Source organism: Phalacrocorax aristotelis, chromosome 2 (assembly GCF_949628215.1).
Source record: "Phalacrocorax aristotelis chromosome 2, bGulAri2.1, whole genome shotgun sequence".
Lineage (NCBI taxonomy): Eukaryota > Metazoa > Chordata > Aves > Suliformes > Phalacrocoracidae > Phalacrocorax > Phalacrocorax aristotelis.
Genome location: NC_134277.1, coordinates 63,562,498 through 63,578,252, shown reverse-complemented (window position 1 = coordinate 63,578,252; position 15,755 = coordinate 63,562,498). Strand labels below are relative to the sequence as shown.

At 37.0% G+C, this 15,755-nt stretch overlaps 1 protein-coding gene across 1 annotated transcript in view; it reads right to left on the bottom strand.

Moving 5' to 3' along the window:
- The window catches only part of RECK (reversion inducing cysteine rich protein with kazal motifs), a 62,385-nt gene that overhangs the window by 15,035 nt on the left and 31,595 nt on the right, over positions 1-15,755 (bottom strand). The window contains exons 7-14 of the mRNA XM_075083846.1: positions 12,835-12,868; positions 11,803-12,000; positions 11,150-11,417; positions 10,231-10,410; positions 9,061-9,273; positions 8,147-8,283; positions 5,735-5,875; positions 2,932-3,120 (exon numbers count right to left, since the gene is read on the bottom strand). Coding sequence (XP_074939947.1) covers positions 2,932-3,120; positions 5,735-5,875; positions 8,147-8,283; positions 9,061-9,273; positions 10,231-10,410; positions 11,150-11,417; positions 11,803-12,000; positions 12,835-12,868 — 1,360 coding nt within the window. The remainder of the gene's footprint in view (positions 1-2,931; positions 3,121-5,734; positions 5,876-8,146; positions 8,284-9,060; positions 9,274-10,230; positions 10,411-11,149; positions 11,418-11,802; positions 12,001-12,834; positions 12,869-15,755) is intronic.

The window sequence follows — 15,755 nt, the reverse complement described above, 5'->3', positions numbered from 1 at the left end:
TAGCAATTCCAGTTTGGTTTTGTGAATGGTCTACATGACTTCCCTTCACTGTGCTGGATGTTTCATTTAAAATCAGTTCATGTTGGTGACAGCTGATCTATCCATAACCAGGCCAGTTATTAAAGACTAGCAACAACTACACAGCTCTTCAGGAAAATGCAAGAGTAACTGTGCCTTACTAAATAAAGCAATTCTCTCTAATGTCTTTTCAAAGGGTTGAGATTAAGGATTAAAGTTTTTGAAAAATATTACTGGGGGACAAGTAAAATCCTCACCATTTTAGCAATTCAGAACAGGTATTCTTAGACAAATGATGGCAGAACATTCTGTGTGTGTATATCTCATTAGCAGGCTTCATTTCTCATCATCATCATAACAGAAACAGGTGCTGTTCATGTTGGTGTTAATGCTATGTGTGTTTATGTGGATGCCAAGAGCAGCACTAATTTCTCTCTGTGTTGATCAGTGTGGCTGGCCATGTTAGCAGCATGTGTGTGCACACCTCTGTGCATATGTCTATTGGAAATACATCCTACTGGTGATTACTGGTTTAGGTCACTGCTAACTCAGACATCAACAGCTACTTTGATAGAACTGGTTTTATGTGACTTTTACACCTACAGCTAGGTTTGTGATAGGAGGGAGGACCATACAGTGAACACCTGATCAATACACAGAAGAACCACTCAGAAGACAAGTTGACAACAAAAATTAAGAGAGTTTCTTGCATCCTTGTTCCCTACAGAGGAAATTAAAAGTCTGAGCTGAGTACCTTCTTCACAGGCAATATGTTAGAGAACCTGCCTCAGAAGCAGCTCTTGGACAGGCTAACAACACTGCAAGACCAGAAACATTCACCAAAAAGTTCCAAATGAACTCAAGCGTGAAATACATGTTAATATAAGTGAACTTATTTATAACCTCTTGCTTTAAACTTTCCCAGGGTTTGGATACCAATGCAAGTTGCTAAAATATATACATTTTTTAAAAAGGGTTCTGTGGATAAAAGATAGGTAAACTCAATTTTGTGCAACGCGAATGTGGTAAAATTATAGAAGTTTGCATCAGTGGACACATACCTAAATATGATACAGTGGGGGAAAGAATCAAAGTTTTGTGCAAATCACAAACCTTTCAGGTTTATCTGAAGGAATCAGTAGGCATGTGGACAAATCAGGTTGATACACTTCAGTACTCAACAGACATTTAATAGCTCTTTACCATAGGCTTTCAGAAAAAAGTACAGATAGGGAAAAAAGTGTTCATATGGATAAATAACTGAAACAGAATAAATAAGCAATGAAAGGAGATCACTGGAAGAATCTCCATGATCTATGCAGTGCCTGTTCTGTTCAACATATTTTTATGTGATCCAAAAAACAAACACAAGTATTTACATGACAAAGTATATCAATTACATTAAGTTACAAAGGACCAAGTAATGAAGAACTGCAAGAAAATCTCACCACACTGAGCAACTAGGAAAGGTTATAGCAGAGGAAATTCATTGTACTGAACATAATGCAATTCTCTACATGTCAGACGATGAGCTGTGAGCTGAATGTTTCCTTTTAAGAACCGGACCATGGTGTTACCATAGACAACTCTGTGACAGCATGACCTCAACAGAATTAGTAGCCAAAAAAAATAATGTTCATAATAATTCTGAAAGCACCATCATTTTGCTATTACATACTCTTGATTGGACACTTCACTGTGAATACTGCATGAAATTCCAGTTCCGTGTCAAGAAAATGTAAGAACTAGAAAAAGGTACACAGTAGGGTAATAAATATCATCAAAAAGTATAAAACTGTTTTCATATCAGGAATTATTAAATAGATAGGAACTGGCTTGGAGAAAAACGCAGAAAGCTGAGGGGAATTATGGCAGAGGTCTGAAAGAGGAGGCAAATAGGCAACAATTATTCATCAACTATTTCAGTACAAGAACTAGGATGAATCCCATGAACCAAGAGGAATCAGATGAAACAAACTATCAAGGCTCAAATTAAAAGAAATCCTTTGCAAACCCCACAAAAACAAAACAAAACAAAAAACCCAAGAGGGGTTTTAGGCACACATATCTTAACACATAGACCTTCTTGCCAGAGGTTATAGCTCATGATAAAAGTTTCTGACTTGTTCTTGACCCATAATTAAAATCCATAGAAGAAAAAAAACCAACCCAAAACAAGAACCCAACAAAAACCAAAATCCCCAAAACCATCTGGGGCTAGTAGAGAAACCACTCCCTGCTCAAAAGGTCTGTGGTTTGAAGCACAGAACAGATTCACAGATTCTGGTAGAATATTCATGGAAAGTATGACTAAATCATCTGCCATTTCTCATACTCTTCCCCAGATACCTCGACTGGTCACTGGATATCCAATCTGTTAGAAGTAGACTGCGAGTACCCACAAAGCTAGAATCCAGGAAATGGGCAGCCATTTATAGCCAGTTATACTGTGCTTAAACCTCAGAAATTCAGCATGCTCCAAAAGCAGATCAGTTTGTTTTTCTGTTGTTTCTCCATCCCTGCTGTCTAGTGGCTCCTCAGAACTTTTTTCCCTCCTCAGTCCTCAGAGCTCTCACCAGCAAGTTCTACCAGAATGGAAGCTACCTATTATCAAGTACCATAAAATACAGGGGATATGAGGCAAGTCAGTGAGTGATCTTTTGGTTGGAAAATGGTGTATTAAGAACATGCTTCACACAGGACTTTCACTGGTTGAGACAGACACAGTTCAGTATTGATTTAAATAATGGGACCCTCCAGCATATATAAGAATTAAACAGGTATTCTATATAGGGATGCAGACGTTAACTTTTGTATTTTCTGATGAACTCTGCATTCAGATCCTCTGGGTCTTCATATGTACCTCAACATTCATTACTTAAGGAACAGGTGCTGTATAAGGATATTACTTACTTTTTCTTTGTCCTCCAACAATGCATGATTTTTGGAGGTCAACACAACGCATTTCCATGCAGTTTTCCAGCAATCCACTATGTCCGCAGGTACAAATCTTGTAACAACCAACATCACCAGCTGAGGATGGAACCTGAATAAGTGTACCTTGACGGACAATAAAATCTGAGGCCTCTCCCAGCTTGCAGCCTATATACAAAGAGAAATTTTAGCTCATATTTAGTAAATATTTTGTCAAGTATCACTACTGAAAATTACTACTACTACTCTGACTTGGGAAAAAGTTAACATGTTCCTAAAACAGCCTTGCTCTCGCCCTTTAGACAAATTCTTTTTCACAGAGGCAGCAAGTAGCAGAAATAGAAGATACTTGCTTGAGACAACGTTCTGAGGTACCTGTAGAAATGTCACTTCAGAGAAAGACTGGTAATTCCAACAATTCCAAAGTGATCTCTCTTTCCACTGTTCTGAAGTAGTATGAAACATGTGACGTAACAAATACCACATGTGCTTCACTCTTTCCCATACACAAACTAAAGGGTCTTACAAGCAAAGCCCAGCCATTTCCCCCCCTCACGTGTTTTATTGCGTCTTCCTTCCCTACTTGTATCTCTTATGTGAACACTGAAGGACTCTTATAGATAGATATGGAAAGAGAGAAGAGAAAACGCATGAAAACTGGATTAAAAAAAATTGGAAAGAAAAATGGTTTTAAAAATTGCAAGGAAACAATAATAAAAGAAATAGTAGATTAAAACTACTCTAGAAGTGACGAAGTGCAACAAATTCCACGAAACTTTCAATCAATGAAAAGACTTAATTCAAATGTAAAAGTCACCTTTCAACCTTTAAAGGAAGGGAACTGTCTATTCAAAAGCTCTGGGTGAGCTTTTTTTCAGATCAGTTTGAATGATTTTTGCAGCAAGTGAAGACAATACAACCTCTGTAACAATAATGCTCAGCTTTTCAGAAAATATTTAGTGTCATAGAACCATAACCAAACATAACCTCACAACAGGTTCACAAAAAGAATGAGCTGAAGTCTATCTTCACTTTTAGAAGAGCACAAGTGTAGCAGATGTACAAGTGAAGCAAAACCCAGTTTCCCTCTTTGTAATTAAAAATCACTGGAGAAACCGCTGATCAGCCACAGAACTGCTGGAACAAAAGAGGCTCAGGGAACTGATGCAAGACAGTTATGCCAATGTCTTTTCTTATCACTTCCTCTAGAAAGGAGGCTGCTTCATCCAATTCTGTTTAAAAATCAGTGTCGCTCTCACTCACTTAGTCTCTCTCAACACATGTTCAAGCAGTCACCAAATGCAAGCTTCCCTCTTTGCTTCAAGACCATAGATGATCCCCTATGTCACAATGATACACCTGCTTTAAAGGAAGAGGAAAATTGTGGCAAACACTGTTGGTGTCTAAAATAGAACAATGAAGGGGCTGTAGAAGTTGGACATCGTACAGCCTCCCACCTCCTTTTGTAGATTTGATCCTTATTATCAACACCATCCAAGCCTGCCATTTCAAAGTTAGATAGCTGAAGCTCATTCTACATGAGGCTCTCTCCCCAGTCAGCTCACATTTACTCATGGTGCAGAAGCTAGACAACACCTATCTTCTAAAAAAGTAGCTCCCAAAAGACCACGAATGCCTTTCTAGTGAGATGCACCTACATTAAAAGTATCACTTAATGGAGCAGCAGGAGAAATGCAGTCAGCTGTGTATTGCTGCATCTCCAGACATCATCTGTAATGAGAAGCAGTACTGTGGGTCTCGTGGAAGGACAAGGCAGCACAACATCTATTATTCACATTTTTGTTGTTTCCCAAAGTCAGTGTCTTTTCCCTCCAAACTACAAGTCTACGTACAGATTTGGGAAAGACACAGAGCTCATCTGTTTTGTGGTTCTGCCTTTTTCTCCAGTCAATGAACTCACAGCACTGTCAGTCATTAAACATGAAGTGGAGAGATGCTGCAACAGTGCTGCAAGCTCAAGTAGTAGAGAGAAGAAAGGAGAGGCAAATAAATTATGTGCCATGTCATTTCCTTCCCGAGCCCTAAATCTGGGCACCCTGAATCTAGTGAAGCAGCAACAGTGAAGCTCTTAAGAAAAAGTCTGTGTATCAAATTACTCAGACCAGAACTAGTTACCCATGAGTTGCTGGAGAGATTTTGACAAGTTGACTTGGCCTATGAAGAAGTATTTGGGACAATTCCATGTAAGATACAATCTTGAACTTTAATATAACACCAGAACTGCTGCCAATGGAAATGTACATCCCACTGCGCCCTGCATTTGATCAGATGCTCAGAGCTCTCAAAATGTCCTCCCAAGACTGACAGCCTGATTTTCATTAATTTCGAGGCAAGACAATGTCGTTTATTTCACCAGTAAGGAAAATAATGCAGATATGGCTAATAATGTATGGAAATACAGGGCAATACATGTTGTGTTGTCTGCAGAAGTAGTGAGTGGCACTGTATTTGCAGTATTGCATGCTTGTAATTTTAAATAGCAGGCAGGCTGCTTAGAGACCATGTATGGACATTTGTTTCTTCTGAGGCAAAATAAATGATGTATCTTCTAATAAGATGTTACGTTTCAGTAGACAATAAAAATAGAAACACACTCAGAAATGGAACAAGCTAGAAATTAGGCTACAGCTTTTGAAAACACAAGATAATTGTGATAATATTTCTTTTGGGATATCAGCAATTCAGTTTAAAGCTTTCAACAAAATTTCAATAACATGTTTATCAGCAAAATTCAGGTAAACAGAAGTCCAAAAACCCTTACCTGGCACACACAAATACGGAAGACACAGTTCTCCAGCCTGACATCCTTTTCTATTTACTTCACATAACTGATTAGCTGCGCATGGGTTCGGATTACATGGATGTGTAACATCTTCTACAATGTTACCTAAAGAACTTGGGCCTGAAAACAGAATATACAGCATATGTATTGATTTAAATGAGGTTTATTTTTCTTCAGTAAAGCATGAAATTTCTTACATTCAGTAAAATAATATTTTTGATAATTCAGTTAAATTTTTTTTTAATTTTTAACTATACTTCTAGAAGCTTGACATGACAAAGTAGTTAACTTATTTCAAAAGTTTAGGCCTCAATCCTGGAAATGATGACCTGGATGATCCTTCAAAAGCAAAATATATTTCCTCTATTTTGTTTCCCCAATAATTTTCTCTATATGACAAAAATACACATCGACAACAACTGGCAGTTTAATCAAGAGAAGTCCCATGGTCAGTGATTAACAAACTGGAAGTTTAAAGTACACTTGATGTTCAACCAAGTTTGCTATAATTGATAAACTTCTGTTTCTGTTTTCCCTTTAACTCACTAGCAATGTTCTCCTGTTACAAGGTTATGGAAAGGGAAAACAACATGGAAAAACAACAGCTAAAGGGAAAGAACCAACCAAAGCTTCAATACATTGTCTCTCTGGGAACAACTTATTTGTTGAGGCATGCTTTCAGCTGCAGCTCTCACTAATCAAAATTTTACTATTTTCAAAGTTCCTGGGATTCTGAGTAAGAAATATCAAAATTTAATTTGGAAGAAGGTATAAAAGAGAGAAATCCTATAAAGCTAAAAAGGTCTAAATCCTACAGAGATAAATATGCAATAGCAAGTAGTAGTAGGGCAGAGCAGATTTGGAAAATCATGTAAAAAGATCCATTTAAATGAAATCTGGAACCAAGATAAAATTTTACTAATATAGTTGTGTTCCACACGGAGGGATAAGATACCTAGAAGAAAACAGAATCACAAAAACTTCATTCTTCCATATACCTACTAAATTCATGTTCTATTGCCCCAAGAGTTAACTTCGTTTTTTGTTATCCTAATTGCACAGTTAAAGAAGAGTTTATGCATCAGGCAAAAGTAGCTTTGTACATCATGAAGTTGTGCTCTAAATCATGCTATTGTTTAAGAAACATTTATTTGAGATCAGTCCTCCCAAGCATGATCCAGTTTTTGCCCTGTAAATAAATAGTGCTAGTGGTTTTATTATTATTGTACTTTTTTGGCATGTGAGATGACTTCTTGAAGAACAGGGTTTTCTTAAAGTAAGATTAGCGGGTCTATTTTCAAGTGGATAAAAATCATTGAAATTCAACAAGCCAGATTATTAGATGATACAGATTAGTGTACTTGCACTGAATATATGAAGTCACTGAAGAGAAGTGTAGTGGGTTAGCCTTGGCTAACAGCCAAACACCAACCCAGTCCTGTCCCATCCCTCCCCCCCACCCCCAAATGGGATGGGGGTGGAAAATAGGTAGAACAGGAACAGAAAAGCTTATGAGTTGAGATAAAGACAGGGAGATTGCTTAAGAATTATCACCACGCACAAAACTGACTTGACTTGGGAAAAATTAACTGAATTTATTGCCAATTCAAATAACTATCTAATTACAGATTCAGGTAATGGGACCAAAAAGACAGTCTTTAAAGCAACTTCTTTCTTCCTCCCTTTCCCAGGCTCACCTTCACTCCTTCACTCCAGATTTCTCTGCCCCTGCCCCAGGTGATGCAGTGGGGATTGGGAGAAGTGGGGGATGATGGTGACTATGGTCAGTACATCACAGCTTCTCTCTGCTCATTCCTTGCCACACATTTCTCTGCTCCAGCAAGGGCCCTCCACAGGCTGCAGCTTCCTTCAGGGTATACCCACCTGCTGTGGCACGGCGTCTTCCACAGGCTGCCTTGTTAACACCTGCTCTGCCATGGAGTACCTCCTGTGGCTCTGACCTTGTTTCTACCTGTTTCTCACTCCGCCAGTTTCCTCCTCCTCCACCTGCCTGCCACATTTTGCCCTTTCTTAAACATGCTTCCACAGAGGCACCACAAACTTTGCTAAGTGACTCAGCTTTGGCCTACAGTGGGCCTGCTGCTGAGCTGGCTGTGCCTGGCACAGTGCAATCCCTGACATCTTCCCATACAGCCCCTGCAGCCTCCACCACTACCAAAACAACTGTGCTATATACACCCAATACAAGAAGGAATAAACGTAATGAGCTATAGCAATTTGAAAAATTCAATTTCTCTAATACACTAAACAAAATGTCTCAAATTCAATACAATTTTCTTTAAAAGAGATAATGAAAGTTATTAAAAGCAATGATAAGCATTCAAAGCATCTTGGTTTCTAATTTTGTTGCATTGGTATGTTGCTACTTACTCAGGTATGTATCCAAAGGGATACAGCTCTCCAAGTCATCTGTTGGAGATAAGAGCTCACAAATACTTTCAGCTGAGTGGCCTTCAGGGAATTTATTATGATCTCCACATTTCTTCAGTATTTCCACACAATCTGATCTTTAGATAAATAAAGAAACAGAACTTCATGAACACTACTTGAAGAAAAATGGTCTTATATGAAAAAGATTTCTTTCCACATTCTTCCCTTCCCCGAATCTACAACTTCACCCCTCCTGCCTCACAACAGTGTTTTTATATATATATATATATCTAAAAATATATATGTATATGCTACATTTTGCATATAGGGAGAGGAACACATTTGTGACACAAAGACAGGAACACTTACAGAAAAGCTTGCACTTCTCTTCCGTTAATTTGGGCTTGGTGATCTTTATTTTCTATGGCATCATATGCATATACCTTTCAAGACCAAGCATTTCCTTCATTTATCAATGTCTAATATGGGTTGAACTCTATCTCACTACCTGTACTATTAACTGGTCTCTTTTCCACCCAATTCCCTACTTTCAAAACTTTTTAAAAAATAAACTTCATTTTTTTGAGACATTTCTGTCAGCTGAAAATCACCAGTAGGTCCCAAAACCGAAAGAGGAAAGGTTTTATAGACACTACAGACAGCCGAAAAAAAACCCAACAACAAATCAACTTTACAATGGAAGCATATACAAACATCTCATTAACAGGCAAGCACCTTCTATTTACAGTGATGGAGATTCAAGCAATGGCAGCTACACGAGCTCATGTTCCTTCCATGTTCACATTGCCATGTTTTCCTAACATAAGCCAAACACGGTCCTACAGCAGCCTTTTAGTTCCCATTAAAATCCTTAGCAGAACCTTTAAACTGTTTTCTTCCGTAACAGTACTTACTTGCAGATAATACTTCCTCTAGATTTGCTGTGGCAAGGTTTAATCTGGAGTGAGCAGGCAATTGCCTTCCACATTTCTGGTTGACATTTTTTAATATCAAGCACAGGAATATTTATAAATGGCATCTTAATAGTCCCTTTTTCCCATAGCTTCATGTCATTCATGGCTCCCTGGTCTGACTGAGTATTGCAGCTCCGAAAAAGTTCTGTTGGTCTTAAAAGAAGAAGTTAAGATATGGCATGTATCCAAGAAAAATAACACACCACACATTTTACCTTTCACCATATGAGTTCTACAACCTTGATATGTCTTGCTTTTTGTTTTATAAAAGAAATTAACCCCTTCCACAGTTAAGCAAGATTAAAATCAATTTGAATTTTGCCTTTAGGTAAAATAAGCTCTTTAAGACTCAGTGTTGAAACTTCCTTCTTACCTCTACCTCTTAGATCAAATATAGCTTAAATTTTTCTTGCCTGAAGAAAGCTGACTTAAAAGCAAATATCTTAGATATCCCAAATATCTGTGCGAATGTTTCCTGGTGAATCACTAATGCAAGTTGATTTATCATTTATATTTGCCCAGGCTGTATCTATCACATATGATTCTACTACTCATAAAACACCCATGCCACTGTATACTACTTCAAAGAAAAGCCAGAGATCTCTAACAGCTAACAAAATCTTTATTTTTTTTTAAAACGCAAAACTATTTCAATTGTAACCTTGCAATTACTAATTCAGACACCACTTTTAAATCATACATTTTGCCCTGTAGAGTATAAAACCACAGAAATATCTCTGAAAGAAAAGAAATTTTGAAAAAGAGAAACATTTAACAAGAATTTTTACCTTATTTATAATATACAACGTTCCAGTAATGATGCCTTACTTGTCTATACAGTAAGACAGAGGAATATGCTGCTAATACATGATGACATTTTACAAGTTCATGGGTTAGCTTTTATTCTTGTAAGTTTTGTTACGTCTATTGTTAAATAAATTTCCAAAAGTTTACTCTAAATAAAAACTATTTATTTTTAAATTATCTAAAAAATATTTGCAGAAAGACAGCTATACACAATCTCAAAGTAAGCCTGAAAAACATTTTATTTTATTTGTTAAATCAAAGCACAGGAATTCCTTTATAAAATATTCAGTGTGTCTCTCCTACCTGTTATTAAAATTAGTGCAGTAAGTAAGATTTCTACAGCCCAGCTGACAAGGTTCTCGTACATCTGCTAAACAGGTCAACATGGAAACTTCAACTGCATTATACTCACAAAAGCGATCAAATTCTTGCCAGCTCTGTGAATTGCCCCAGCTCGTGCTATAAAGTTTAGTGCAGAGCTCTCTGAAAAAAAAAATATAGACAAAGAAAATAAAATCAGAAGAACAGCAGTTGTTTAGATATAGCAGAGCCTGTTTCTTTGCTGATCACAACAGCCTACACTCACTGTGGAAGATCAGTGCTAATTTTACTTGTAATGAATCTAGGTTGACATGACAATGAACAACAACTAATCCCACCCTTCAACTTCAAATCACACCTTCTCCTCCTATGGAAATGATTGGCAAGCAAAACACATTTCTTTTCCCCTGATGTTTGAATCAGGTGTACTGTTTGTTGCTAACCTAAGTTATTTTTCGTTGACAAAAATCTGAATAGCATCTGGTAAGGAATACGGCTAAGGTTCAAACATGCAGCAATGAGGTACTTGAGAGTTTGTGCAGTTCATTACCCCCTTGGCTCTCTTTAGCCTCTGGTTAAGGCCTCTTCATCTTGTTGTAATATTGGTTACTATGACCACAAGTAAGGTATAAGTTTCATTAACTTAGCATTTCTGCTATAATAAGCCAGTGCTAAAAGTGAGAATAGTGTGATTTCTCTTAGGGAACAGTACTTTTTGTGATACAAAGTAAGTATTGGACAGAACGTGACACACTGTTTACCTGATTACCTAAACCTGTATTTTTCAATAGGATTCACAGAACTCTATTTGATGTACATAGCAAGATTTATGGAAAGGCCCGATGCGAGACAACTTCTGAAGCATTTTCAAAATTGGAAATAATGGTAGAGAGATACTGACCTACATGTGGAAGAGTTTGCTTTAGAACAGCAATGGAGCTTAGCTCCATCAAGGCCTGTTGAAGGTGGAGGGTGCACAGTGACTCCTGGGTGAACAGATCTTGAACTCTCAAGAAAACATTGCCAAAGTGGATCCTGAGGGAGAGGCATTGTTTTACAGCCTTCTATAAGTCCATCAACAATTTCAAGCTCTGTTTTCATTGACATTAGAATTCTTTTACAAGCAGTCTGACACGCATAGTCTTCTGCTCTATCGCAGCAATACAAACCTGTTAAAAAAATTAAAAAATAGTCAATGATCAAGCATACAACAAGCACCAAGACACATGATATAATAGCCCTCAGAGAAGTGCCATAAGGAGGCTTCTCCCCCACCAAATAACCTCAGATAACATTGCTTCTTTTAAATACAAACAGAATCAGCTCTGGGAAAACCAGCAATATGCAGAATTTTTTTTAAAAAAAACAAAACCAGTAATACACCTACAAAAGTTATCATCATATAAATTAATATAATTACAATATAGAAATACATTAATACAATTTATACAACAGACTTACACAACTCATTTTATATAAAAAGTATATACAACCCTCAAACATTTTTAGTATTTTTTTATAATGTTCAGTAAAGAAGGATTTTTTTATACTTACTATCTGTAGGATTTCTCATTGGATATGACTGTGTATAGTTGTTCACACAGTGTATAAGCTGAGGGCTAATAGATGCACAGTAATTTTCAACTGCTTTAATTTGTGAAGGACCAGGAGAAGAGTCTGTCCGAAAAATTGCTTGACAATATTCCCGACAGTTTGTATGATGACCTGCATAACTGCAACAGACTGACCCCACTGAGGAAACAAACAACAGAAAATCTATAGGTTTCTACACACAGAGAAATGAAGAAATGAGCATGTCTGTACCACACACAATGATGCTCAAGGTATTGTATTACTGTGAAAAAAAATTAAATTACTCTATGTTCTATTAAAATAATCTCTGTCTACAGAATGACTGGGAATATCTGTAACTAGCCAAATTAAATTTGTTTGTTTAGCTGAGCAAAGAAGTCCCCAGAGCCATCTTGAACTCAGGTTCAAGACACCAGCATGCCAGCTGAGTTTTCTCTTCAGCTATTTTGTTCTTAAGGTAACCAAACTTGTTCTATGATTGAATTATTAGGCAAATATTAATAGTATACAAAGAAATATGAAAGTAGTGTCCTAAAACTTATTAAAAAAACCACACAGATGGTATCACCCATTTTTGATATGTTACTAAATATACACTTCTTGAGAAATACTTCTTCTAGAATTAATTCTGACACACTGATTTCATTTTATATAGACAGACATCAGGCAACAAAACACTTGCATGGTGCAAGATTTCATCTAGACATTTAATTTTGTTACTTAACACTCATCAAATGAACAAAGCAGAAGGAAAAAATGAGCTTCTAAGCAATCATGAAAGTAGGGCAAAAAACAGATACACAAAATAAAACCTAATATAAAATATACGAACAGTCCAATCCCCTTATCACTTCAGGAGGAAAATTTATGCTTGTAATTTGTCCTTCTGTGGAACTGAATCTATATGTACATATATGAATTTCTTACATTTTAGATAAAAAAGAACAATATAAAAGAAAAACACAACCCCCAAACTATTCATTACATACTTACTTTCATTTCTGTTAATACAACTAAAGAGAGCATTCTGAAATCAAAACAAAAATAGTGTTACAAGCCAGAAAACTTCATATAAATATTTAAGTGTCCAGTCATTTCTTATAATGAGCTAATAAATCTAACTTCGTTACTATTTGTTCCAATTAGATTGAATTGAAACAAAAACATTATACAAAAACACTGAAAGCAGGATATTAAAAGATCAGTAGTCAACTTAGTTCTGTGTGCATTCATAATAAAATAGATCAATAGTCAAGTAAGTAAATAGGCAGACTTTCCTGGACAAACTTAGAAACAGCATGCTATAATAGGATGTCCCAAAATGTTTGGGTTTGTTGTTTGTGGGCGTTGGTATTTTTTTTTTAATTACAGTAATTTTAAAGATTCTATGTGAAAAAAAGAACTCTGCACAGATGCACATATGCAAATAGAAAATCTTAACAAACTAACTCAACAATATACCTTAAAAGCTAAAGCATGCTATCAGCTCCCTCAAACTGCAGCCAAAAGCTACAGTTGGGGGATGTAATACATGTTAAATGACTTAAGGGAAACACGCACACTCTGCTGTTTTGTTTCAGAGGACTCTCATTGATAGATCAATCACAGAATCATAGAATCATTTGGGTTGGAAGGGACCATTAAAGGCCATCTAGTCCAACCCCCCTGCAGTGAGCAGGGACATCTTCAGCTAGATCAGGTTGCTCAGAGCCCCGTCCAGCCTGACCTCAAATGTTTCCAGGGATGGGGCATCTACCACCTCTCTGGGCAACCTAGGCTCACGTTTCACCACCCTCACTGTAAAAAATGGCTTCCTTATATCCAGTCTGAAACTACCCTCTTTTAGTTTAAAACCATTGCCCCTTGTCCTGTCACAACAGGCCCTGTTAAAAAGTCTGCCCCCACCTTTCTGATAAGGCCCCTTTAAGTACTGAAAGGCCACAATAAAGTCTCCCTGCAGCCTTCTCTTCTCCAGGCTGAACAACCCCAACTCTTTCAGCCTGTCTTCACAGGAGAGGTGCTCCAGCCCTCAGATAATTTTTGTGGCCCTCCTCTGGACCTGCTCCAACAGGTCCATGTCCTTCCTGTGCTGAGGACGCCAGAGCTGGATGCAGCACTCCAGGTGGGGTCTCACCAGAGCAGAGTAGACGGGCAGAATCACCTCCCTCAAGACTTGAACTCTTGCCCCAAACTACCCCACTCTTCCCCGCACTGAAAAAGCACACTACTTCTTAAAAAAAACAGATACCACATATGAGCTTTCCAGAACTCCATGAAAAGATGAAGTCATAAGGTTGAAATTACAAAGTAGTTGCCAACTATCAAAGACTTTAAAATTATATGATTGTGAAAAAGAAGAAAAACTTGAACCCCTTCCACACCTGACCTCCACACTTGTCAGAATACAAGATTATAGGAAGTCATCAAATATATTAACATAGTGACAAAACACAATCCCGATCTTCATAAAGTTCCTGATCTCCTTCATTTCATCTATCCCCATCATTAAACAAATTTGTATTTTACACAGCATCTAGAGAAGAAAACAGGAACACCATCATATTGGCCCACAAACATATTGTGGAATTAAAATCTTGCTTCAGTACAGCAGAGTATCAGATGTGCTACTACCTCTACATGAGAAGAGACCTCAAAATGGAGACCTAACTTAAGTTCAGTAGTTCACTAGATTCTTCATCTGTGTTAGTTACTAGTATTTACTACAATTCTCTGCATTGGAGAGAAGTGGGTATCCTCAATAATCTTTGGGGTATTTTTGTGAAAATTTGTACTGGTGCAAACAGAGAGAAGTGTTACATTTTTCAAGTGAGGAAAATACAAATGTGTTAGGAATCCTCTTGACATTTTTACTTTTCTTTTTGTCTTAAAGATTGTGTAGAGTTTGTTTTTCAATTAATCTTCTCTACTTACTTTCTTCTCTGAGATCATTTAAGTCAATTATTCTGTTTTGGCAGCATCCTTATTTTCCCCACTATTGTCTAAGTAGGATTACAGAGAAAAGCAAAGTAAATATCAAAGTGATCAAATCTCCCAGTGGCTAACTCATAAAAATACCACTAACTACAACATCTGAATGCTGAGGATTTCCTCTCAAGCAGCTTGCTCATGTTCAGTTAGGAACACACTCTGTTCAGAGGAGCGGCACAAACAGGCAGTCTCATCTCTCTACAAGACAGCTTCATAACCCCCACTATGTGCACCCTTTCCCTTATCTACTCACCTTCAGAGACATCTTAAATCCTGACACCAGAAGCAGTAAATATTATAGAGTCCCAACTTCTTATTTCATTGAAGTTAATTAAGCACATGTATTCCACTAGAGAACTGGAGAATTCTACAATTGTACTTTCCCTTTTATATTTTTTTTCCTCATTAAAGTTTTGTAAGTACCCAAGTAAAAACATGATTCTTTTAAAATGTTGTTCTTATTTTTCATAGCTATCTTCATCCTCTTTTCTGTTTTCATTTAAGAGTAAACACTTCAGAACACAAATTGGCTATCTATGCATGAATTAACATTCAAATGAATTAGCATTCCTGAATAGACAGTTCTGATGAAAATCTGAAGAGCCAAAAGAATTACTTACTGTACCAAAAGACGGAAGACTCACATTTTAATTTAGATTTGAAAAGCCTCAAGCCTTGATGTTTCAGTTTGTATCGTGACATAAATGATTTTATTTTATGCTGTAATTTAAATCACAAGTTTCAACTTGCCGATTACTCTTTATGCCAAGAAAACCATAGTGCCACAATCATGTTTTCTACAGTCTCACAATTTTATTATATTTTGAATAATATATTTTTGGAGAGGGAAATATGTTAACAGTCCAATGCAAGATTTTAAAGAGGACAGTCCCAATATTGTAGTGCGCAGCATTGCTTTCTTCTCT